Source organism: Peromyscus californicus, unplaced genomic scaffold, assembly GCF_007827085.1.
Source record: "Peromyscus californicus insignis strain IS unplaced genomic scaffold, ASM782708v3 Scaffold_9__1_contigs__length_137607984, whole genome shotgun sequence".
NCBI classification, from domain to species: Eukaryota; Metazoa; Chordata; class Mammalia; order Rodentia; family Cricetidae; genus Peromyscus; species Peromyscus californicus.
Window position 1 is genome coordinate 123,279,437 of NW_026294617.1, and position 25,662 is coordinate 123,305,098.

General features: G+C 44.3%; 2 protein-coding genes across 2 annotated transcripts; both read left to right on the top strand.

Moving 5' to 3' along the window:
* The first annotated feature begins 1,062 nt into the window (after positions 1-1,062).
* Positions 1,063-11,803, top strand: Bcl10 (BCL10 immune signaling adaptor). Its single transcript, XM_052731325.1, has 3 exons — positions 1,063-1,351; positions 7,493-7,781; positions 10,322-11,803. The coding sequence occupies exons 1-3, from the start codon at positions 1,295-1,297 to the stop codon at positions 10,675-10,677; spliced, it is 702 nt and encodes a 233-aa protein (XP_052587285.1). The 5' UTR covers positions 1,063-1,294; the 3' UTR covers positions 10,678-11,803.
* A 2,326-nt stretch (positions 11,804-14,129) lies between these two features.
* Positions 14,130-21,904, top strand: CUNH1orf52 (chromosome unknown C1orf52 homolog). The gene is made up of 3 exons (XM_052731331.1): positions 14,130-14,447; positions 15,005-15,206; positions 20,452-21,904. Exons 1-3 carry the CDS (start codon positions 14,175-14,177, stop codon positions 20,520-20,522), a joined length of 546 nt encoding a protein of 181 aa, XP_052587291.1. The 5' UTR covers positions 14,130-14,174; the 3' UTR covers positions 20,523-21,904.
* Positions 21,905-25,662: the final 3,758 nt, after the last annotated feature.

A 25,662-nucleotide genomic window follows, 5' to 3' on the forward strand; every position in this document is an offset into this window, starting at 1 on the left:
TCAGAACTACAGGGGTGTGGCTCTAAGCCATTTCTGGGTCTTTCGTTTTACAGAAAGATTTGAGTTCCCAAGTTCGCCTTTGGTCCTCTTATCACTTGAATCTACACTTGCAGAGTCACCATACTGTCCATATCATCATTTTCGGCCTAGGACTCTATCTGGAGCTCCTCATCCACCACCTCATATGTCTTGCACATGCTGCTACAGATTAGAATACCATTCTGGAAATAGCCATTTGGCCTCCGACAAATAACTTCCCCACCACAAGATGCCTAAAACACTTGCTTAGTGAGCAAGGATAAAGGGTAAAAACGAACGAGAGAGTGCAACTGTGCTCCAAGTAGCTTCAGAACCTTAAATATACTCTTAGAGGCCCTAGAAGCTTATTAAATGTATCTCTATTGCATAGGTTAATAAGGGGAAATGTTCCTAACAGTGATTTAAGAATACCCAAACACTGCTTTAGGTGCTAAAATGGTGGGATTGCAGGTGCTTTTAATCTTAACACTTTTTTGTTATTTATTTGTTTGTTTGTTTACTTTGTTGTGTTTTGTTTTTTCCGTTCTAATGATCCTCTTGCTCCTGTCTTCCTGGTGCTAGGTCGTGGGTGGCAGTGGGCCCCGGACCAGGCCCTCAAACATTTCAATACTAGAGTTATATTGTGTGTGCGTGTAGACTTTTATATCTGTAGGCGTTTGTGTACGATCAAGCAATTGTAAAACCTGGACCAGCACAGCAACAGGAAATCTTTCCGCAACATCTGGAAAAGTGAAGCAAACCAAAGCCAACTCAACCCACACTCCACCCAAATGAGGAGTCTGCGAGGGCGGGGAGATCCCGCTAAACTGAGCGGCGCAGGCCCCGCCCACGGAAACGAGTCCTTCTTGGGAGACCAATCCGCAACCGTATGCAAATACAAGTGGGCGTGGTGAGAGACGGCCTCTGTGGGCGAAGCCACGCCGGAAGAAGGGACGAGGAGAACCGCAGGCTAGCACGGATTGGCTAGTCCACGTGTGGGGCGGGGCTTGAACGTAGACCCGCCTCGCTGAAGGGTGGCGCCTGAGCAAGGCCTTGTAGCCTAGGGACGTTGAGGAGTGCGGGGAGTGGCACTTCAGGCCTCAGGGGCGGAACCGGAAGTGGGGCGCTGAGAGCCCTACCTCTGCGTTCCGGGAGCCGGTCGTTCCCCGGGACCTGTTCCTGGTCCCCTAAAGTCACAGCTTGATTCCCGGAGACCGGAGCCCTTCAGCCTGGGCGGGGCGGCGCGGGCCGGAAGGACGCCATCCGGGCCTCGGCCATGGAGGCTCCTGCGCCGTCCCTAACCGAGGAGGACCTGACTGAAGTGAAGAAGGACGTGAGTAGCTCGGCCGGGCTGGGCGCAGCGGGGCGGGCGGGGGCGGAGGAAAGCGGAAACCCGGAGCCGAGCGACAAGGAACTTCAGGTCGGAAGACCGCGAGGTCGGGGCACAGCCGACCTGCCTGCATCCCGGGAGCTGGCTGGAAGTGACCCACCAGCGCGCTGTGAGTCCGCAGCGAAGCCTGTCGGCGCCGGCTTGGGTGTTTCTTTGCCGTGCGCTTCTCGCTCTCCATCCGGCTGATCCCCCACCCCACCTCAGCCCCGCGGGAGCTGCTAGGCTAGGGCCGCCGGAGGTCTCTGTCCGGAGCAGACGCCGGGCCAGGCAGGTGTCCCCAGGCAGTGGAGCAAGCAGATGGGTGAAACTCGTCTGTCCGGGGGGCTGCGGAAAGCTCGCCAGCTGAAAGCTCGGCCTGGAATTCCCCTAGTAATGAGACGCCCACATATTTAAATGAAGGGGGGTGTGCGTACGTCTAGCGAGACTGATGCCCAGGTAAACGTTGAAAATACTCAGTTATTAGCTAAATTACGCTCCTCTGCTTAGACCACGCAGAATTGCACATACACATTAATATTTGAGAAAAATGACTTGAGGCACGACATGCTTCGTTTTTCTTTTCCTTTAGCCCAGAAAAAAGTTATCAGATAAGCACCATTTAGATAATATACATGAATTCACATTAAAAACAATAGTTCGTTCTAATTTAGCACCGTAGTGCTATTGAAAGTCTGCAAACTTGACAGCAGGTTGTTGAAGACGTTGGTCTGCTTCAGATCCCTTTTTCTAAGATACCTTCCCCTTGTAAGGGTTATTGCACTGTACCCATAATTAAAATTAGCGTAGCTCACTACCAGAAGGAAATGGTGTGACTGGGATTTGGGCTGTGGTCTCCTTGTTCAGTGGAGATTGTAGGGCATTTACTGTGGAAAGCTTTACATTCTACTTGAGACTAGATCTTTAATAACTGCTATAGTCTAATTTAAGAAGCCAGTAAGCCATGCACTTAAAGTGTGGTGGCTGTGCTCCCAGTTCTGTTTAACACAGTTTTTGAATTTTCTCACAATCCTTAAAATAACCTGTAAGGAAGAGAATTGCTTTCCATTGTATAGCTGGCAAAGCAGGACAAGACCTGCCTGTAGCTACAGATGAGAAGAGTGCTCCAGACCTTTGTTACTGCTCCAGGTGGGTCACTGGTGTACCCACCCCGGCAGTTCCAGTTCAGACTGTATCAGATGTTCTGAACTGTAGAGAAACTATGGATGAGCTTCAAGGTGTCTATAGCAACGATCGTTTCTCAGATATTTATCCTGTTGTCAAAAGTGTTTATGACAAGCTTAAAAATTCATCCACATAACTTGAACTTCCTTCTTTCTCAACTCCAGACCTTTATTTCCAAGTGTTTACTAGGAATCAAGTTTCAATATTGTACAAGTTATTCTTATATTTTCAAAAATTGAACTTCTCATTATCCTTCCTCCAAAACTGTTTGGTGTTCCTTCTGTATTGTCTGTCTTGATAAATGGTGGGAAGTTGTTTACGTGAGGCTCTGTCTGTTTGCTGGGTTTGCTTTCTGTGGCTTCTGTTGTCTGTAGTCAGCTGTGGTCCAAAATAACAGGAATTTGATAAGTCGATATGGTACAAATTGAGCACTCTTCTAAGTAGCATGATAAGATCTTGTACCAGCACTCCACTGCATCTTTCCCCGGTGTGTCACACTGTGTGTGTTACCTGCCTGTTAGCCCCTTAGCTGTCTTGATTGTTAGATTAGTTTTTATGGCAGAGAGCTTGGGTATGGGGTTGGTACCATGAGGTTTCAGACATCCCCTGAGGTCTTGGTACGTGTCCTCCTCATGTTAGTGGGGATCCCCCGGGACACCTGTGTCTCCAGTGCTCCTCCCCCTTTTCATCTGTGTATTTTATGTGTCCTTCTTTGGTTTAATTTGGTTTATTTTAACAAATAGAGATTCCATGGTACTCTGAAGTCAATCATGTTATTTGGTTTTAACAGTTAAATCAAGAACCAAGACAAAATCCTGTTTTTAAAATAGCTCAATTTCTGGAATGAAGGGAAATAGCCATACAATGGTAATTTCAAAATATTGTAATGACTTTTTCATTCATCCAAAACACTACACTACTCTGGAGTGTAATGTCTACAGCATTAAACAGAACATTCCTGCTTCTTACCTGCTCTAAATATATAGGTCATTAAAGCTGAAAAATACAATATCATTCATATGATCCTACAATTACAAATTTGGCTGGGGAAGAACAGTTGAGGGAGAAAAAAATCTGACAGGGACCTGTGCCAGTCAAGACCTTTATAAGTTCAGAATGTTGAAGGAAGGCAGAGGGTAACAAGATGAAATGAGGAAGGTGGTCTAAGTAAACTCATGAAGGACTTGTTTTTTTCTGCTGGTACAGGCTTGCTAAGGAATCAATAGGATTTTTGTTTGTTTGACTTTTAAAGATCTTTCTGCCTTTTCTGTGGCCCTAGAAGATGAGTAAAAGTGGAAAAGGCTGTGAAAAGACTTGAATATGTACTGAGAGATGATGATGGTTTGGATCAGGGTGAAGGCAGAAGTTCAAGGTGCATTTTAAGAGCATAGAAATGATGGGACTTGGCGGCAAACTGAAATTGAGGCAGAGTAGGTGTGAAGATCAGGAGATAGCTCTAAAGTAGAAATACAAGCATGGTGCTGAAAAACTTGAGAGCTAGCAGATGAGGTGTTTGAGACCCTGTAAAGAGAAGTTTTCAGGTGCTGTCCTGCGGTCCTAGTCATTTGGAGGCTAAGGCAGAAGGATCACAAGTTCGAGGCCAGGTGGGCCATGTAGCAGGACCCCAGAGAGGGGATGAGAGGTACAGAGAGAAGTTTCATAGACATCAAAACAAAATCAGGACAGTGCCATACTTGTTCAGCAAGGAAATTGTGTCTAGAGGAAGGAGTTAGCAGCTGTGTCCCTGCTCTGAGAAGCCAAATAGGATGACGGTGGAAAGGCTCTGTCAACAGGGGTGGTCACTGGTGACTTCGGGAAGAGCACAGAGACCCAGTAGAAATGTCTGGGAATGGACTGGGAGGTGAGAGAAAGAAGTAGGAATCTGGTGCTGCAAGACAGCTGCGTCTGGCTCATCCTGGATGTTAAGGTAAGGCTCTCTAGAGATGACCAGTGACCTCAGTCTTAAACGATGAGGAGGAGCTTAAGGTATGAAAAGAGAAAATCAGACACATAACAGCATAAAACAGTGGCAGTCCTCAACTGTAGGTGGAGCCAAAGTCCAGGGTAGAGTACTGCTGAATTAAGCTGGAGAGATAGGCCAGAACCGTACTATCAAGAATCTTACCTGCCATGATCCAATAGTCACTGGTCGTTGAACTTTTACTGAATATAAGAGACTAGGCTGAACTCAGGAGGCAGAGGCAGGCTGATCTCTGTAGGTTCGAGGCCAGCCTGCTCTACAGAGTGAGTTCTAGGACAGCTAGGGATACACAGGGAAACCCTGTCTCCAAAAACAAAACAAAACAAGAAACACAGAGAGAGAGAGATTGGACACACCATCCCAGTTAGTCTTCCTAGATGGGTTTAGTTCTTTATCCATATTTTGTCGAGGAAGATCCTGAAGGTACAGTGGTTAAGTCATTTGTACCACCTATCAAAGTATGTTTCTGATTCAGGATTTTAACAGAAGTTTATCTCATTCCAGAGCCATGCTCTTCTTAATTACTTCTTAGATTTTTTTTAATATGGATGTTTTGACTGTGTGAATGTTTATATACCATGTTTGTCCCTGGTGTCTACAGAGGTCAGAAGACAGACCTCTGTGTCAGATCCCCTGGAACTAGAGTTGTGGATCATTGTAAGCCTCCATGTGGATGCTTGGAAGCAAACCCAGGTCCTCAGCAAGAACAAGTGCTCTTCACCACAGCCATCTTTCCAGTCCCAGGGCTCTCAACTCCTTAACTGTTGTGCTGTGGTTCAGGAATACCCAGTAAGTCACAGGCAGAACACAGTGTTGCTGTAATGTATGTAACAGTTGAGAGTTCTGCTTTCTCTGAAAATTTGTAAAACTCTAGTAGATGTGTGACAGAGAGAGTTGAGAAAGAGGAGGGAATTAGACAACGTTACTTTTCTGTTATCGGTCCGTACAGGATATAAGGACCTGAGTGTCAGTAGTAGTGCTGAAGTGATGGTGATTGGCAGGACGGAAGGAGAAGGACTGGGATTGATTGGATTGTAGTAATTCCAAATGAGTTGAGACTAGGAAAATGATAAGGAAGATAAACTTAGTTTTCACATGTTGAATTTGAAGTGCCTTGAGATGTCAAAGTGGAAAACAGACATACATTTGTGACTTGCCAGCATACATGATAAAAATGACCATAGGAGAAGTTTTTCAAGTTCATCTTTTCAGCCTGGGCTACCAAGTGAGTTCCAGGAGAGGCGCAAAGCTACACGGAGAAACCCTGTCTCGAAAAAAAAAAAAAAAAGTTCATCTTTTAAATACAGTCTTCACTCCACACCCACAGTGTATTCAGTGTGTTCAGAATGCTTTCTGTGCTGTCATTGTTACAATTCTCTAATTATTTCCTTTGACCCCAATTTTGGTTCCCCAGTCCTTTTAAAAGTTTCCCTATTGCTTTTTATTTATACACATTTGATGACTCTTCCTCTGGCTTACAAGAAACATTCCTCAGCATGTTATAAAAGTCTTCCATGATCTAACTCCAGTTTGCCTTCCCAGCTTCATTCCTTACCACCCTCAGATGCATCTTGTGGCTGGGCATCTTCCCACTGCACGTCTTCATGACTCGGTAAATTCCCCAGAGCCTGGAGGTAGCTGCACACCTGTGCTCTCCTTGTTCTTGATCGAGGATCTTTCTCTTTGGAGCTGTATCACACGGTCTTACCATACTGGCTTGTGTGTGCTGTGTATTCCCCAGGAGCCCTTTGTATACAGTGTGAAAATCTCGTTCATCTTTTTATATCCATGCTAGGAACTTAGACATAAAAAGTTTGCTGTGTGGATAAATAAATGTGTGTGGGAATTCAGTAGACAAAAACCTATGAGACAACTTTCCTGCCATTATTTTCTAACCAGGCTCTACTGAAATCTTCCACTGCCTTATTAACTCATTAAAATGTGAATCAAATTAATCACCACTATCATTGTCCCTAACAGGACCAATCACCTACTATGTCCCATGTGCAATTTCTAAGCACTTTGCATATATTAATTTATTCCTCTGAACTATCACGTCACATGCGGAAACAGGCACAGGGGAGTTAAATGACTTGCCGAGGGTCATGTGTCAGATTATCATCCCCATTTGTTATGACAAACGTGGACCTGATTTAAACATTCCACAGTGTGTGCATGAGCATTAATTACATGCTACCCCACTGATATGTGCACTTTTTTGTTTTTATGTTTCAGTTAAAACTAATGAAGACTGGAGTTAAAAACATAAATAAAGATCAGCCTGAACTAGCTCCCCTAATCTGGGCTTTCCTCTAGTCTCCTTTTTCTTGATGTTTTCCAGCGCTCCCTCCTATTTCTTATGTTCCTCTCTTTACATCCCTTTCTTCTCCCTTCCACAAAGACTGACTCAGTGAGTTGTATAGCTTTTCTAACTGACCTCAAAGCGGAGACATAAGGGCCTTTCAGGGATTTGTGTGTTTTTAATGGTTTCATACTGAAGTGATGTAATAATTAATAACAAACACTATAAAGTTGCAAATTGTGAGACTCCACACCAAATTGTCCTCTCTGGTACTAATTCTGAAGTTATTACTTGATAGTTACTAGAATATAAAGAAGTTTGTTTTTATTTTTAACCCTGAACTAGGTGACAATCTGCAGACTTCCTGTTTCTGCAGGCCTTCTTCCCATTACTGGGTCTTAGTTTTCAGGGGTTATGAAAGATGGAACAGAACCGGGCAGAGTTCGTGAGGACTGTGTGGGACCCACTTGTGTCCACCTAGACATCATCTTACTTAGCATGCATTTTAAAGGGCCCAACCCTCCTGACTTTAGAACATTGCCTCATACTAGTTAAGATTCCTAACTAATGACCCGTCACCTCTGTGATTTTCCTGCGTGTTACAAAATAATGTTGAAGCATGTTTTCTTTTGTCTCTCAGGCTTTAGAAAATTTACGTGTTTACCTGTGTGAAAAAATCATAGCCGAGAGACATTTTGATCATCTACGTGCAAAAAAAATACTCAGTAGAGAAGACACGGAGGAAATTTCTTGCCGAACTTCAAGTAGAAAAAGAGCTGGGAAGTTGTTAGACTACTTACAGGAAAACCCTAAGGGACTGGACACTCTTGTGGAATCAATTCGCAGGGAGAAAACACAGAACTTCCTGATTCAGAAGATAACAGATGAAGTGCTAAAGCTACGGAATATAAAACTGGAGCATCTCAAAGGTAACTAATGCTGTACAGCAAAGAATTAACAGCACTTTTCAAAAGTCACAGGTGACCTTTTCTTTCCAAAAGCTTAAAGCTCAGAATTATTTTCAATTTATATTTCTTGCCAGATACATTATCATGTTACAAAAGCGATAGAAACCAATTTGGCTGTATTTGTATTCACTTAATCCATTCAGAAATAGAAAACACGGTTACATTACATTTTAAGAAAAGGAGCTATGTGGCTTATGCCTGTATTCCTAAACTTAGAAAGCCAAGGCAGGAGGATTGCCAAAAGCTCAAAGCCAACCTGGGTTACATTGTGAGTTCCAGGTCAGCCTGGTATATAGAATGAGACCTGTATGCAGAATTTTCCTGTCTCAACCACCTGGTCCCAAATAACCGACACAGAGGCTTAATATTACTTATAAATGATCAGCCAATAGCTCAGGCTTATTACTAGCTAACTCTTACATTTAAATTAACCTATATTTCTATTTATGCTGTGCCACGTGACGGTAACTTTATTAGTACGGCTCATTCATCTCCTGCTCCCTCTGCTTCTTCCTCCAAGCATTCTCTTAGTCTAGCTCTCCTGCCTAACCTTAACCTGGCTATTGGCCACTCAGTTTGTTTATTAAACCAATCACAGCAACAAATCTTCACAGTGTACAAATGGATTATTCCACAGCAGAGACCCTGACCTAACAACCAAAGAACGATCTATAGGTGATGAATTTTAAGTTTAGCTAAGCTTTTCTTGGTGATTTCTCCCACCAGTTGATCAAAAGCAATAATTGGCACATGCTTATAAGACTCATGCATAAAATATATGTGAGTCTACACCTAAAACCAGTCAGTTTGTGAGAAGCATGGGACCTGAGACCAGCGAGAAAGGAGCAAATCACCTCCCATTTTACTCTCAGCCCAGGGCACTCTCTGATGGGGTGCTGTGTAGGACTGTCTGCTTAGTTGAAATCCCAAGATGCTCCTTCCACCCCTGCCCCACTTCTCCAGAACACTGAGTTTTACACACACACACACACACACACACACACACACACACACACACACACATAAGCTTAGGTTGTTACTGCACCTGCTGTTCTTGACATTGATATAGAGCGGTGAGTCATGTAAGGAGCTGCCCATAAGAAACTCAAATCTGGATGTCTTCCTTATGTCTCCCCTTCGTGAGCTTTATAAACAATGTCTGAGTCAGGTTTGCTGGTATACACCTGGGACGCATAGGCAGAAGGACTGATTTTTTGAGGCCAACCTGGGCTACTCTCTAAGACCTTGTCTAAAAAAACCAGTGAGAGAGAGATGGAGGAAGGGTTGTGTCTAATACTGAAACTATCAGCAGAAAAGATGGCATGCAAATTCGCTTTTAGACTTCGTTGGGTTTACCTATAATTGTCAACCCAGGGGTTCCTGTGCCTGTAGAGAGCTCCATTGACTGTGTGCTAAGTGTAACAGATCGTGTTTGTGTTCTCCTGCCCTGGGGCTAATGTTCCAGTAGACCCGTAGGACATGATAGAATTCTGTGGTAGGAATAGGACAGTCACTGTCTACCTGTAGTCCCCGCTCTGCATGGCAGTCCTGGAACGCTACATGGCTCACTTGTTCATACCTGTTTTCTCAACCCTAATAGTAACAGTGAGTGTCTCCAGTGACCACTAAATCCCCTTCAGTTCTAACACCCTGGTACTCAAGAAGCACTAATTGCCATTGACTGGCTTGTAAGATTGGAGTATATGCCTGACTACATTTTATTTTTATCAAGTAATAATATTTTTTGCAGAATGCTAATGAATGTTTCTTAGATAAAAATGGTAGGAGGCTGAAGCAGGAAGAATTAGAGTTCTAGGTCATCCTGGGCTGCTTAACAAGTGCAGAGCTAACCTACGCTACACAGTGAAACCCTCTCTCAACAGGGGGGGAAAAAAAACTAGCTGTGAAAGTTACTTATGAAAAATTATAGGAGCTGCTTTTTTTTTTTTTTTTAAAGGATTTGTTTTTATATGTCTGAGCTGTTTGCCTTCATTTATATGCCTGGTGCTTACAGAGGCCAGAAATCAGATCCCCTGGAACTGGAGTTACAGATGCTTGTGAGCCACCATGTGGATGGTGGGAATTGAATCGGTCTTCTAGAAGGCCAACCAGTGCTCTTAACATCTGGCCATCTCTCAGCCTCCTACCCCACCACCATCCTTCAGCCATTAACTATGCAAGTAATCGTTGAATGTGAACAGTGGGTATTTAGTTAGCTGCTTTGAGATGGTGTCCTTAGCTTGAATATGTAAATCGGAGTATTCTTGTTAGAAAAGCAAGTGAGACTGGAAGTGGATTGTGATGACAGCGTTTGTGAATTGCAACTGAAATCCTAGTGCAGAGGAGGAGGTGGCAGGAGCCAGCCTGGGCTACAGGAGACCTGTCTCACACAACAAATTGTGTTGTATTGTGACGAGCTCACAGTCCTGGAGAAGTTCCAAGGAGGGAGGGGCGTCCCTTTTCTGGTCCCTTTCTCAGTGCTTCTGCGTGTTCTGTTGTAGGCCTGAAGTGCAGCAGCTGCGAGCCCTTTGCAGCTGGAGCCGCCAACAACCTTTCTAGGTCCAACTCAGATGAGAGCAACTTCTCTGAAAAACAGAGAGCGGCGTCCACCGTCATGTACCATCCCGAAGGGGAATCCAGCACCACTCCCTTCTTCTCTACCGAGTCATCTCTGAATCTGCCGGTCCTGGAAGTTGGCAGAACTGAAAACAGCAGCTTCTCCTCAACCACCCTTCCTCGACCTGGGGACCCTGGGGCCCCCCCTTTGCCCCCAGATCTGCGCTTGGAAGGAGGATCTTGTGGAAACTCAAGTGAAATCTTTCTCCCCTTACGATCACGTGCACTTTCACGCCAGTGACACATCACTGCCTAGTCTTTTTTAATAGTGATGGAAAATGTTGTAAGTGATAGGATCTTTTGATAAAAACCACTCACAGTTTATAAAAAGTTCACTCACATCCGATATGTGTCTTTTAAATCACAGTGTACACACTCTCTGTAAATAGGATTTGTTAGAGTAAAAGAGCACACTCTAGGGGTAGCTGGATGTAAATCATGGGTGTGCGCTTTTCCATATTGTCTTTTTTTTTTTTTTTAGATGTTTAGTATTTTTAACTTTGTTATAAGACTAATTTTATCAGAATACTTCTCAATTTGAGAAATCAACTCATGGGCTGAGAATACTGTTTCTCAGCACACTTATGCTACAAATTCTCAGTCAGATCATTTCCCAGTGATCTGGCAGTACATTTCAGCAGGAAGCTGTTCTGACTTGCAGTAAAGCCAGGCCATGGGAAAGCTGCCCAAACGCTAAGGAGGATCTCCCCTCCTTGGTTCTGAGAAGCCTTCGGGTTCTAAAGAAACACCTAATGGCATTGAGCCACCTGTGACCTCAGTTGGTCAAAAATCACTCTGGACTGCTCTTGCCAATTAGTGTGACTGTCTGGAATCCACAGTCCTTGTGTCATCATTCTTGTCCCTAAAGAATATTGTCCCAAGCCGAGGTGGCGTATGCCTTTAATCCCAGCACTTGGGAGCTAGAGGCAGGCAGATCTCTGAGTTCAAAGCCAGCCTGGGCTACAGAGGGAGTTCCGGGACAGCCAGGGATACACAGAGAAAAAAAGGAATGTTAACCAATAGGATACTACTTGTAATTAATATTACTTGTAACTGATTAAAAATATTTCCTCTGAGCCTTTCAGTCTTTTTCAATGAACACTGCTACATGGATAAAGTAACTGGGACAATTGATTTTGGAATGTGTGACAGTTTTGTTTTTAATATTTTCATCAAGCAGCCACTAGCTACATCAGTTTTTATTGTATTACAAAGTTTGACTAACTTTACACATTTAAAAAATGCTGATTGTTTTCATTTAAATTATAATTTTACATATTTCCTGACATCCATCTCCTGTATATTTCTATTATTTAAAAATTAAGAAATGAAAAGTTGCTATTAACAATAAAAATTTTTTTAAGGTAGTGATGTTTCAGAGTCAAAAACTCAAAATGTCTGGTTTCCAAATGTCTGACCCTTTTTTATACTGGTTTTTAAAGTAGAAAGCAGTATTTCAAAGCCAGATTCTTGGGCGCAGGAGGGTTGTAAGTTTGAGGTTACACAGTGAGTTCAAGGTAAGCCAGAGTCCGTTGTCGAGACTGTCTCCAGAAGTGGTGAGGCGGTGAGGGGGCGTTGGGAACGAAGAGGAGGAAGAGGGGAACATAAATTGAGAAGACAGTGACTCAGTAGGATATAATTTGTTACTAAGTTAATTGATACAGTAGTAAAAAGTTACTTTTCAGGAATACCAGATTAACACAGTATACAAATCATACCTCCGCATTCACTTTTTTATTGCTTTTTTAAAAAGTATGCTTTTTGTACAGTTGTAGGTTTAACAGAAAAATTGAGCAAAATAATTTATTAAATACTTCTTCCTCCCTGTTTCCCATACTTCTTTTATTGATGTGATAACTTGTTAAAGTTGGTAAACCAATATTGATACATTGTTATTAACCAAAGTCCGTATTTGGATCTTCCCTTCATTGTATAAGTTGCAAGTTTTTAGAAATATGTATTACACATCTACCCAAAAAGTGTCATAACCAAATTGTTAATTTCACTGCTTTAAAAAAATCTTCCCTGGTTCATCTGTTCAGCCTCCCCTCATCCCAGTCCTAGCAAGCGTTGACCTTTTCTAGAATGTCTATTGTTGGGGCATAAAGAACAGAGCAGTCTCAGGCTGCTTTCAGCTCCTCAGGCTTTTCAAGATGTTCCATGAAGAGACTCATCCTTAGCATAGTACTTGAAGGGTCAGACAGGCCAGGATGGTGGCAGTTATTAGGTTAGGCTGGCTCTTTGTTTTGTTTTAAATCTGGCTTTTTAGTTTTGTTTACATTTTTCACTTGTTTATTATATAGCTGTGTGTAGTATATATGTGAGTACATGTGTGTGTGTGTGTGCCTGTGTATGGAGGCCAGAGGCCGATGTCTGGTGTGTTCAATTGCCCTCCATCTTATTTTTTGAGACAGCAACTGGCTTACCCTGGAGCTCACCCTTCGGCTAGCCTGGCAGATCCTGGGATCCTCCCGGCTCTGTTCCCCCATGCCCTAGAGTTACAAATGTGTACCACTACATCCAGCTTCTGTGTGGTGTTGGGAACCCACACTGGGTGAGCGGATGTGTGCAGCAGGCACGTCACTGACCCAGCCATCTCACCAGCCCCTGCTAATCAACTCTGAGTCCTTATTTGTGGTGCTAGAGATTTCTGTCTCCTGTCCAAGAGACTTTGCCATCCCAGCATCTTGATACTGGTTCCGAGTTTTCTGGAAATTCTGTTGTTTTACTTATCCATTTAGCTCTCATTCCTGGTTGGTTGGTTTTTGAGACAGAATTTCACAGTAACCTGTGGTGGCCTCAGATGTCTGATCCTCAGCCATTCACTGTCATCTCCCCAGGGCTGAGATTCCAAATACGCACCTCCACACCAGAACTGAGGATGATTTGGGGGACGCCAGCCAGCACTTTGTACTTTGAGAACATTTTTATCTCTGTCAGTCTAGGTACTTGGATGGAACTTATTTTGGAAACACTTAGACCTATTTTCTCATAAATAATCCAGTATTCATTGATGTAGTCCGTGGACAGCCACCAAAATAAATACTAGGAATATAAACATGAACAAGGCAGTCTAGCCCCTTCCATCATCAAACTCATTGCATTGTCCCATAGCATTTAGAAGTTAAGAATCATACAGAGCGGCAAGTTGTTAATGAATGTGTCGACTTTGACCAGGGATCCTTAACTGGGATCTAAATAGATACAATGATACCAACTTCATTAGGGGAGGGGGTAAAATTACCCCACTGGCCTCTAGCTTGTGGCAATCTTCCTGCCCTATCCTCCCAAGGGCTGGGGTGAGAAGTGTGCGGTCCCACTCCCCCATGCTTGTTCTTACTGTTGTTTTGTTTTGAGACAGTGTCTCCTACATAGTACTAAGCTGGCAAGAAGCCCCTTGTATACACCTCTCTGGCCCTCAAATTTGCAACAGCCCACACGCCTCAACCTAGGATTATAGGCATGCATCACTATGCCTGACTTTTCTGTGCCGTAATTACCAGCCGAGAGTTTGGCTGTGGCCACTGGTACAGATCCTAGGATTCTCTGGGGAAAAGCAAAAGTAATCTTGCTCGGGATTGTGGGATCCCCGCCTCCAGCCTCTTTCCCTCCGCCCAGGAGTAGGTGCGCAGCACCGCCGCTAGGGGACGCAAACGCATCACTTGCCAGTCTAGCGACGGGGCGGGGCCAGTCGCGGCTTCCGGCTTCCGGCCGAGAGGGTGGTCGCCCGCCGCCGTCATGGCAGCTGAGGAGAAGGACCCCCTGAGCTATTTCGCGGCTTACGGGAGCAGCAGCTCCGACTCGTCGGGCGAGGAGAACAGCGAGCCGGAAGACGGGGGTCGCAAGGAGGCGGCGCCGGCTCCGACGACGGGCGGCCGCGGGAAGCCGGCGGAGAAGCGGCTGCCGGGCCCCGACGAACTGTTCCGCAGCGTGACCCGGCCGGCCTTCCTCTACAACCCGCTCAACAAGCAGATCGACTGGGAGCGGCACGTGGTGAAGGCGCCCGAGGAGGTGAGGTCCCCGGCCCCGCGGCCGCCCCGGGGCCCCGCGGCCACCCCCCACACGCACGCAAGCCGCGGGAGGCCGCGCGTCCCCACGGCCCCGGGAGCCCGGGGGGTGTCAGCCCGGGCCCGCCCCTCCGCGCTCGGGGCCCCCAGCCGGGCGACGACTAACGGTGGTGACTCCCCGCCCCCCGCTGCAGCTTCTCCCCGAGACCCCTTCCCTTTGACGCCGGAGTGCCTGCGCTGCTGCCGCCAAGACAGTGTCTCTGCTGCAGCCTCCTGAAGGGGTCAGCCTGGCCGTAGTATCTGAGACTGGATCCTCCTTTGGTAACTAAAAGTTATTAGCTTTATTTATATAGGGAGCCCTGTGACTTTTCACTGAACAGTATTGTGATGTTGATAGAAGGAAAAAAAAAAAAAGGGTGTCTTTTAAGCCTAAAGGATTTTTTTTTTTTTAAAAAAGAAGCCAGCCAGAAAGATGAGCAGTCGGCAGGGAGGTGCATGCGCTCGTGTCCATCGCGGGAACCTCGGTTCGTCACAGGGCCTCTTCCTGTGCTTACTTAACAGCCTCCAAAGGAATTCAAGGTCTGGAAGTCCACCTGTGTGCCACCCCCCGAGACCTACACTACCGAGAAGAAACCGCCGCCGCCGCCGGAGCTGGACATGGCAATAAAATGGTCGAACATCTATGAGGACAATGGTGATGATGCCCCACAGAATGCTAAGAAAGCCCGGCTTCTGCCGGAAGGGGAGGAGACCGTGGAATCGGGTAAGGGTGCTGTCGAGATTGCAGCCCGTGGTGCTTTAATCTTTAAGGAGTGCACACTCAGTGAGCACGGTTGAGACCCTGGTGGATTGGAAGACTTGACTTTGGATACTAACAAGAAGTCATGTCCATCTTTCGGGTTTTTTGTTTTATGTTGTGTGAGACAAGGGCTGTGTAACCGGGATGTTCTCTGAGGCCAGCCCGTCTTTGCCTCTCAGTGGTAAGATGAAAGGTATGGGCCACCACTCCCAGCTGCTGCTCTACTAAGATCTAAGAATGTGTTCTGCCTGAAAGTAGTCTCGGAAGTTTCGAGGGTACGTGCTTGTAGGATGCCTTATTAGAGCGGCGGGTGCTGATTCAAGGGTGCCTGGAACTGCAGCTGGGACATGCTGAAGGCTTCATTTCTGCTAAGACAGTTGTGCGTTAGAGCTGAAATGAGGGCGGCAGAGTGTAATCAGCTGTGCATGGGACAACCGTAGTCGTGGTTTGATTTTCTTGCCTTTGTTGGTAATCTCATAATTTCACCTCTCACTTGGACTACCACAGTAATCTCTGCCTGCAAACTCTTACCCCTGCTCCTCTGTGTCTCAGGCTTCTAAAATTTATATCTGACTGTGTAACTGGCTTGCCCCCAAACCTCCACAAACAGAAGAGAGCTGGCGCTTTCTTTGTGACCCACCAGTCCCCCTCACCACCATCCTTTCGAAGGGCTCCATTCCAGCATTTTAAGATGTTGAAATTTAGACCTGAGTGGAGCACACTTTCATATGGGTCCCTGGCTTTTAATGTACTTTTCACCATAGTCTAGACTGAACGTTTTAAACTCTGGGCTGATAAAGCCGTCCATCTTACAAAATCCAACATGCAAACAATTTCTAGTTCACTCTTGATAGTAATTATTCTCCTTTACCTGGGATGTGCCATGCTAATTCATCGTAGTTGTGTGTGGTTATTCCTTCATATGCCCTCTCCCTTATGAAATCCCGGACCTGGTCCTCTGTGTGGTTCCATAGTTAGTAGCACATTGTGAGTGAATGACTGTAGAGTTGAGCTCAGCACTGTAGACTATTAAAGGCCATTTGCCTTTTTTGTTAAGCAGATTTCTGATCTTCCAAAAAAAAAAAAAAAAAAAACAGATTTCTGATCTTCCATTACAAGGACCAGCGTTACAGAGAGACATTTAATAGAAGGGGTTCCTGCTATAGCTGAGGATAACCTTGAACTCCCTCCTGCCTTCACCTAGCGGGGAGTATAGGCATATACTATGTCAAGGTTTTTATTGAAGATCTTAAACAAAGTGTGAATTTTAATACCTCTTATCGTATGGCACTTTGATTAAAAAGTATTTTTGAATAAGGAATCCTTATGCAGTCTTACAAAACCAGAACAGGGAAATACAGAATGAGAGCTTATAACTTGTCCAAGGTCGGAGTAAATGTTTCATACACGTTCCTAATTTAATATTAACAACCTGACACAAGAGTGACCCATAGTTCATTATCACTGTCTTGTAGATGAGGAAACAGTCTGACGTGAGAGAATTTGCCTAAGTTCACACCATTGGGAACTGAGAAAATAGGACTTCAAATTCAACCTTGAGATAGCATCTGTGCCTTATTAAGCTAAGGTTTGGTCACATCATGTTTTCACAGTTTAAGAAGTAATCATTCTTCTCAAGGGACCAGAGTTGATAATCCAGGTTGCTGTAGTCTAGCGCTCTTACATCTCTGGCCCTTTATGATAAAGGCCAGAAATTATATTCAAGTAAGCAAGGATCATCTTTTTTCTAACTTTTGGGTTCAGTTACCAGAAATTCAAATAATGGCAAATAACGCCCACATTTCCATAGCTAATTCTGTCCTTTTGATCAGAAAATGAATGTCAGCAATTGAAAAGACACAAAGACCAACGTTTTTCTGGGTTAAAGCTGGAACATATGACTCAGTGGTTGTTCTAAGACTGAGGAAATAGCACAGTCATAAAGTACTTTCCTCACAGGCATGAGGACCCAGGATCCGGAGTGCTGGAATCAAATCTTAAATTGTTAATTTGGATTTAAGCATTGGTTACTGAATCTAACTCTTGTAATAAATGCCTCCACCTGTTTAGAGATTGGGTCTGAAACTCGGCGTGTAGCCATGACCATGAACTTCTGATCCTTCTGCCTCTGCCTACCAAAATGAGATTAAAAGTGTGTGCCACCCTGCATGCACATTATGTATGTGGTCTTAGATACTGAGCTTCATGTATGCTAGGTGAGCATTCTACTAACTCAGCCACATCCCCAGCCACTAGTTTCCTTTTGAGAAGTGACTTTTTGTCATTGCAGGCTGCCATACTAATTTGTCTGTCATTGTCTTTTTGTATGTGTGTGAGTATGGAGGCCAGAGGGCAACTCTGGGTGTCAACCCTTGTCTTCTGCCTTGTTTGAGACTTTCTGCTATGTATGTATATATGTATATGTGCATACTATGTCTAGCTGGCCTTTGAGCTGGGCATTCTCTGTCCCTCCCACATTGCCATGGGAGCAGAGGTTATAGGCGTGTTAACTGGTCAGGCTTTTTTGCAGAGACGACAGGGATTCAAATTCATGTCCAGAACCACCTCCCCAGCCCCTGACAACATTGTTTACCTATAGCTTGTAATTAATGAAGCATGTATTGGAAAGTCTGCCCACTTAATTATATTTTAAATTCATCATTAAGCTACCTTGCTTTTATTTGGCTATCCTATATTCTTCCTTTTTTCTTTTTTGCCACTGATTTCCAGAATTTAGAGGAGCTGAGAAAGTTTAGATCCAGCCTTGCCTCTCACTGTTTTCCAGGGCTGCTTGTTTAGTGACCGTGAAATACAGAAAAGTAAAACTTAGATTTTCATAGTGTTATTAACAAATAACTGCAAAAGCCAGCTAATGGAGCAAGTGATTTTTATTTAACTTTTGTTTTAATTGTAAAAGTACACAGGTTAAGTTAATGTTGTTTACCTTGGGTGATTCAAGTTGTGTAATATCAGTGTGTCTGTGTATGTTAGGGTTAGTTTTTAAAAAACAAAAAAGCAGAAAGCTATTCCTGTGCTGGTTTTTAAGGCAGTACCTTATTTTGACGCTAGGGGACAGGAGCTCTGCTCCAATCACTCATGGAAACTCATTTTTTCCAATTGTAGTAGTATGTGGTTTCAGTGTTTTATCAGTAGATTTACCTGTATTAAGTGACAGAATAAAAGCAGAAATGTCCCTTTTTAATGTGTGTTAATAGTGTGGCTTGATAGTAGTCTTCAGAAAATGCTTTTAACTTTTTTTTTTTTTTTTTTTTTGGTTTTTTGAGACAGGGTTTCTCTGTGTAGCTTTGCGCCTTTCGTGGAACTCTCTTGGTAGCCCAGGCTGGCCTCGAACTCACAGAGATCCGCCTGGCTCTGCCTCCCGAGTGCTGGGATTAAAGGCGTGCGCCACCACCGCCCAGCGCTTTTAACTTTTATGTTACTATTTCTGAAAATAATTTCAAGGTAAACTTGATAATTAAACTCCAGCTAAAAACCATAGTTTGTTTGCTTGAAGTGGTTATGGTGGCTTCACACCAATATTCCCTACACTCAGGAAGCAGGAGGGTGTCAGGCATTTGGACCCAGCCTGGATTACAGATTTTTGTCACATGATATGTGATTTGACCTTGGCAGTTTCCCTAATTTTTTTTTTTTTCAAGACAGGGTTTCTTTGTGTAGCTTTGCGCCTTTCCTGGATCTCACTCTGTAGCCCAGGCTGGCCTCGAACTCACAGAGATCTGCCTGGCTCTGCCTCCCAGTGCTGGGATTAAAGGCATGTACCACCACCGCCTGGCAGTTTCCCTAATTTTTTAATGTGAAGGTCTTAAGTCATCAAAATATTTTATATGTCACTGTATTATACCTTTTGAACTTTAGGTATGCTGTTGATCAAGAAAATAAAGTTCATCCAGACATGGAGTCTTGTGTCTGTAATCTTAGTACCTGGAAGGCTTGAGGTAGGAGAATTATGAAATCAGGCAAGTCTAGGCTACGTAGAAAGAAAGGGAGGGGAGAGGAGAGAAAGCAGAGTAAAGTCAAGGCTAATAGTGTTCAGTATAGGGTGGTTGTCTGGAAGGCATAAGGCTATGGGGTTTGGTCCCTGGTACCATGGAAGTAAGGCAGTCAGAAGCTGTGTGTACCTATACGGAATTCTTCTGGAGTGGGGCCACCGATGAGGCAGGGTGTTACTATGTATAGCTGGCTGGCCTCAAACTCATAGCAGTCCTCCTGTCTCAGCACTCAGAGTGCTAGGACTGTAGACCTACTACCACCACACCTGGCTGGAATTCTTTGCATCACACATTTGCTTAGGGAGATATGAATTAGCAACTAGTCTGTGCCAGCCTGTGTACATTGAACCACTTAATTGAATTTTTTTTAAATAGAGTAAAAAGATCCACTTTTTCAGGCATGACATTTTTATTCATGGAAATTTTCTGTGGCCATAGACAATAGCAGTGGGGAAGCGGGGTACTATCTATTGTAAGGTTCTGTAGTCTTCCTCATCCAAATTTTCCTTAATGTGAAGGTGGAGCCTGCTTACTCTGTTGCTTTTAAGATGTTCTGACCGCCTAGGAGGGAATGGTCCAGATTTAGAACAGATACCTGTGAGATTCTCTGACCCTTCACTTGTGCTTTTAACGTCAGAACGTATAGTGGGTTGATCATAAGACTGGGAGAGGAAATCGGAGAGGAAAAGTACAGCTGGTGGCCACTTAGTGAGGCTAACAGGCGATGCATGTTCTGTAGAAGGAGACTGTGTTCTGTTCTCATGAAGTGTGGTGTGTATCTAAATGCATGCAGTGTGTGCACTGGGAAGTTTGGGACCGACCAGCTGTTTCAGAAAAAGCTGGTTTTGTGAAGTAAGATAAATTAAGCCACATTAACGTGTCCCTAAGAAGTTAATTTACAAATGTTGTATTGCTGTAATTTAAAAAAATGCTTGTTTCCATATGTAGTTTAATATCAGGGTTCTAAGAATTAGTATTTAGTTTTTATTGGTAAGTTTTCAAACAGCTGATGAGCTTTTGGCATAAAGCTAATACATGAGTTTTCTGTGTTGATCTCTTAAAGACTCACTAATGACACTCTCTTCTTCCTACTTGAAGATGATGACAGAGATGAGCTTTTGGTATAAAGCTAATACATGAGTTTTCTGTGTTGGTCTCTTAAAGACTCACTAATGACGCTCTCTTCTCCCTACTTGAAGATGATGACCGAGATGAGCGTGCATCTAAAGCTCGAAGGGTGGAGCCAGAAGCAGCCAAGAGGAAGAAGTAGAGAAGCAGTGGCGACAGCACTGGGCTGCTGAGTTCCTGAGATGTGTCGTTGGCTGCAGTGTTTGCTATTGTGGTTCTCATGACAGACATCTCCATGAGAGTATTTATGTTAATGAACTAACAAGTACCGTCTCAAGACTTTCCGCTGTAGAACTGAGGTTTTTATTTAAAACCTGTATGTATTTACAACTCTAATGGTGACCTGTGATTGTGAACTGACAGTACTTGGAAGCATTCTGGCTATCACAGAATTGGTGACAGGCTTTGAGAGTTTTGTCACATGGACATGCCAGTGTTCTTTGGACCTTTTATAAAGGAATCTATTTTTAAAGTAAATATATTGTAATGTACTGTGAACTTGTGGGTGCTCTTCATTAGTGTCTGTACAGTGTAAATAGATGATCATGGAAATAAAATTACTTCCGTCAACATTGCTATTATTGTATGCCACTAACAAGTGTTTGTAACAAGCAGCCTGTTTGCCCTGTGACCTTTTAATTCACAGTAGGGATTAGCATGTAGGGAGAGCCTCCCATGTTTAGGTGCCTTGTGCATACTTCTCTCCAATGGTCCTGTAAAGTAGACGTTAGTATCCTATTTTGTAATGAAGAGAGCTAGAAGAACTGGACAGGGCTACACAGCCAGTGAGTGGAGACTAGCAGATTCACTCAGGACTGACTCCAGAGTCAGATTAAACTACCTGACCTCTCAGCAGACTAAAGGCATTTTCCAAGAAGGTTATCATCTCTTTCACATACACTTCTGTTGTTAGGGGAGGTCTTTCCCTGCCCTGGTTATCAGCTGCACTTAACATACCATACATGCCTTATAGTGTGATTATTTTTTCATCTCATTAAATATGTTGAAGATAGGCTCTTCTATGAAAGATTACCAGATTCAGCAAAGAAGAGCATGTCCAGTTAAATTTGAGTCTGAGTATATGTGATATAAGACACTGCTGTGGGATGTTCTGTATGGCAAATGTGTTGCTGATTGGTCAATAAATAAAACACTGATTGGCCATTGGCTAGGCAGGAAGTGTAGGCGGGACAAGGAGGAGAATAAAGCTGGGAAGTGGAAGGCTGAGTCAGAGACACTGCCAGCCGCCATGATGACAAACAGCATGTGAAGATGCCGGTAAGCCACGAGCCACGTGGCAAGGTATAGATTTATAAAAGTGGATTAATTTAAGCTGTAAGAACAGTTAGCAAGAAGCCTGCCACGGCCATACAGTTTGTAAGCAATATAAGTCTCTGTGTTTACTTGGTTGGGTCTGAGCGGTTGTGGGACTGGCGGGTGAGAGAGATTTATCCTGACTGTGGGCCAGGCAGGAAAACTCAAGCTACAAGACACATTAAAAATTCATCTGAAATTCCAGTTTAACTGAGCATCTTGTTTATTTTGTGGGCTGGGGGTGAAGCCCTAATCTTTTCCATGCTAGGTGAATGCTTTGGCAGCTGCTGCACTGCATGCTTTCTTTGCCCAGCTCCTGTGTTAATGCTCTGTGTGTAGCAAGCAGTGCAAAACGAATCTCTAGTCTGTCTCCTTCCTGGGTCCTTTATTCCCTGGGTCCTTTTCCAACTTCACTGGACTAGCATACTCTTCTGTTTGCCTCAAGCTTGTATATACAGCTCTATCTCCACTTGTCTCAAAGGCCCCACATGCTGTGCCAAAAACCACCGCCCACATTTCGTTTCTGCCCCATGCTGTACCACCTCAGGTGTGGTGGAAACATCCTACCATTTCTATGATGTTCTCACACAGCTCTTCATCCAGCTGCAAGAGGTGGTTTACAGTTCCCAGGTGTGCTGTTCAGATGCATCTTTATGTTCTGCTTTAAACCCTTGGCTTGGTCTAGCTCTTCTCTGGAGACCTAGTCAATTCTCCCAGAGTTCAAGTGTTCCCACCTTCATGATCTTGGATTTATTTCTGTCTGCCCACTACCTCACTCCTCAATACCAAGTTACTAGCCAAAACATACCAGATCCTTACTGTGGGCCAGGCTTTGTGCTATGTTCTTCACAAGATTCACAAACATGTTCAACTTGGTAAGAGGGATTATTACTACTTCGCAAGGGAAGAAAATGAGGTACAGAGACTAATTTACATGGGTGGAGGAGATAGCCCAGTGGGTTTAGTAAACTGTTAAACCCAGAGTTCAATCCCTAGAACCCACAAGAACAGTTCCCACAGTTATCCTCCAGTCCACACTCACATGTGCACCCCTTCCCAAACACATACAAATAAATAGTTTTTTCTTTTTTATGTTTAAAGGGGGGGGGGGGACGACAGTCACATCAACATTTAAATTTTTTAAAGATTTAAACATAAAAAGCAAACCGGGCAGTGGTGGCACACACCTTTAATCCCAGCACTCGAGAGGCAGAGCCAGGCAGATCTCTGTGAGTTCGAGGCCAGCCTGGTCTACAGAATGAGATCCAGGAATGGTGCAGAGCTTCACAGAGAAACCCTGTCTCGAAAAAAAACAAACCAAACAAAAAAAGCAAAAATCAATTTATTCAAGGGAGATTCAGGCAGTATGGCTCCAGGGCCAGAGCACTCACTACACTGAGAAATGAATGCCAGAAGTCACCTGTAACTAGTTTATTCATGTGTATTTGGTTCAAAGAATGTCTTACCCTTGGGGTATTCATATAACTAAGGAATTAAAGCAGGGCAGGAGTGATGGCTCAGCAGTTAAAGGCACTGGCTGCTCTTCCAGAGGACCCGGGTTCAATTCCCAGCACCCACATGGTAGCTCACAACTGTCTCCAGTCGCAGGGGATCTGACCCTCACACCAATGCATATAAAATAAAGTTAAATCAATTTTTTTTTAAATTAACAAATCCAAAACTGACCATAGGAGCCATATTGCAGTATTGATCTAATGTGCCAGAAGCATCTTTCAGATGGACCAATTTAATACAAAGTCAATATGCAAATGATTTAGGAAAGTTAATGCATATTTCAAGGACTTAGGCTTTTCATTTTAAAGATCTTTAACTAGAGCCTTAAAGCAGCAAGTCTAAGACTATGTCCTCCTTCCAATAACAGTTTTCAAGGGTAGGGATGTAGTTCAGTAGTGCTTATTTGGTGTGTACAAAGTCTCCAAGACCCTGGGTTCAATCTCTACCACAGACAGACAGACAATGTAAATATGTATATCCAGCATTTCACTTGTTTGTTTATGGCAGTGCTGGGGATCAGACCCAGGGCTGACACGTGGTTTGCCACTATCCCTTATTTTGTCTTGCAAAGTCAAAGGTCTCCAGGCAACCACAACCTCTCCCTGAAAGTCTGCTGGTTTTCCTTTCATTTCTAATTAGGGCTTGAGTTTAAAGTTGTAGCACCTAGACACCAGCACCCACAGGATGTGTGAGGGCAGCCTTCCCACAGCTGGTATTGTCTTGGGTGTGAGCATCACCTCGCTCTTTTAGGTTCATGAAATGACAGGCTTACAAACCAGACTTGAAATGTCTGTAGCATTCTGGTACCCTGGGGCTGGAATTCCCTTCTCTGGCCCTGTGTTTAACGTTTCCTGAAAAAGGAATAGAAACAGGATTTGATGCACAACATTGAAGAAAGAGGAGAGCTGTTTTCCCAGCATAATTACCTGCCTCTGCTTCTAAAGGGGACTCAGATCCCAGCAACCCTCTCTGGCATGCCTTGGAGTTTGTATTCACATTTTAAATTTAGAATCCCACAGGAAAGTGCCATGGGATAACCGAACAATCACTTCCAACTAAGGAAGTGACCCGGCCAGCAAAGGACAAGCAAGCCAATGCAGAAGTAACTCTAGAGGTGTCAGTACTGTGGAAGTTTTAAGACCCTGTTGCTATTTTTCCTAGTTTTAACTTTGGACGCACACACACACACACACACACACACACACACACACACACACACACCCCTGTGGTGGCTTTCTCTTACTACCTATAGAAAGCTCCCTTTCCTCACCATGGTCAGCCTTGGGCCTTCACCTCAGATTCTGTCCTAACTACGGAAAGTGGCCCAAGAGCTCTGCAGTAGAATTTCCTCCATCTATCTGGAGCCTATATGTCAAATTTGTAAAACAGCTCACTCTATCCTCTCCCTCCTCCCCCATCCTTCTCCCTTCCTTCCTCCCTCTTTCCCTTCCCTCCTCCCCTTCTCCTCCAACTCCTCTCTCTTTCTACTTCTTCTCTCCTGTCTTCCTCTGTCCTTTTCCCCTTCCTCCTTCCTCCTTCCGTCCCCTCCCCTCCTCCTCCTTCAATTCAGCTTAATTGCTTGTGTTCCCCAAGCACCCTACCCCACTGTCTCTCCCTACCAAACTAATTAGTGCAATTATCTGTGCCATCCATGGCTACAGATCAGTTAAAGCCTGTTATTGAGGTTAACAAATGAGAGGGTTAATTTTTCCTAACTGCTCCGTAGTTGGGAAAGGAAGATAATAAGTCCTCATGTTTGTGCTTTTGCGTTCTCAGGCTCCCTTCACCCTGTGCCCAGCGGCCACCCAGAAAAGGGGTTTACCATGGCTCTCCAGAGTCTCCGGAGCCCAGACATAAGTGGCTCAACTCTGAACCGAAGCATGGAATTCACCACCACACACCAACGGGCCCCAGCCTTGCTGGTTCAGGGTGGGAAGAGATTTTAGTGCTGTTTGAAAACATATTTTCAGGTCCTTCCTGAGCCAACTAGAGATGCTAACTTAAAACATTACGTGGTAAATGGCTTTTTCTAGACAAACTGGTTGGTGCCCTCTATATTTCTCTCTTCGAGGATGCCGAATTCACCCAGTGGGGCTGGCTGGTTATGAGCTACCTGGCTTGTCCACTCTTTTTCCACTTCTGTTTCCCCTGTAACCCGAGGAAGGTGATCCCGTGTCGCCCAGGCTGGGGAGCCCAGCGCAGGGCCTCATTTCGTCTTTTGCTCTGGAGGGTTTCAGATCCCACGAGCCGACACTGAAGAGAGGAGCTGATGGAGCATTCAAATTTTCTTGTTATTTTCATGGTTTCGACTAATTTTTCCAATAAGAATTATGGGACTTTGGTAAATAAGTGAGAATGCATATCAGTGTCCTCAGAGATGCCACAAGCTAGGGAAATGACCTGAATGTCACAGAATGTCACACACACAGAGCCCTCCACGCTTGTGTTTGGGT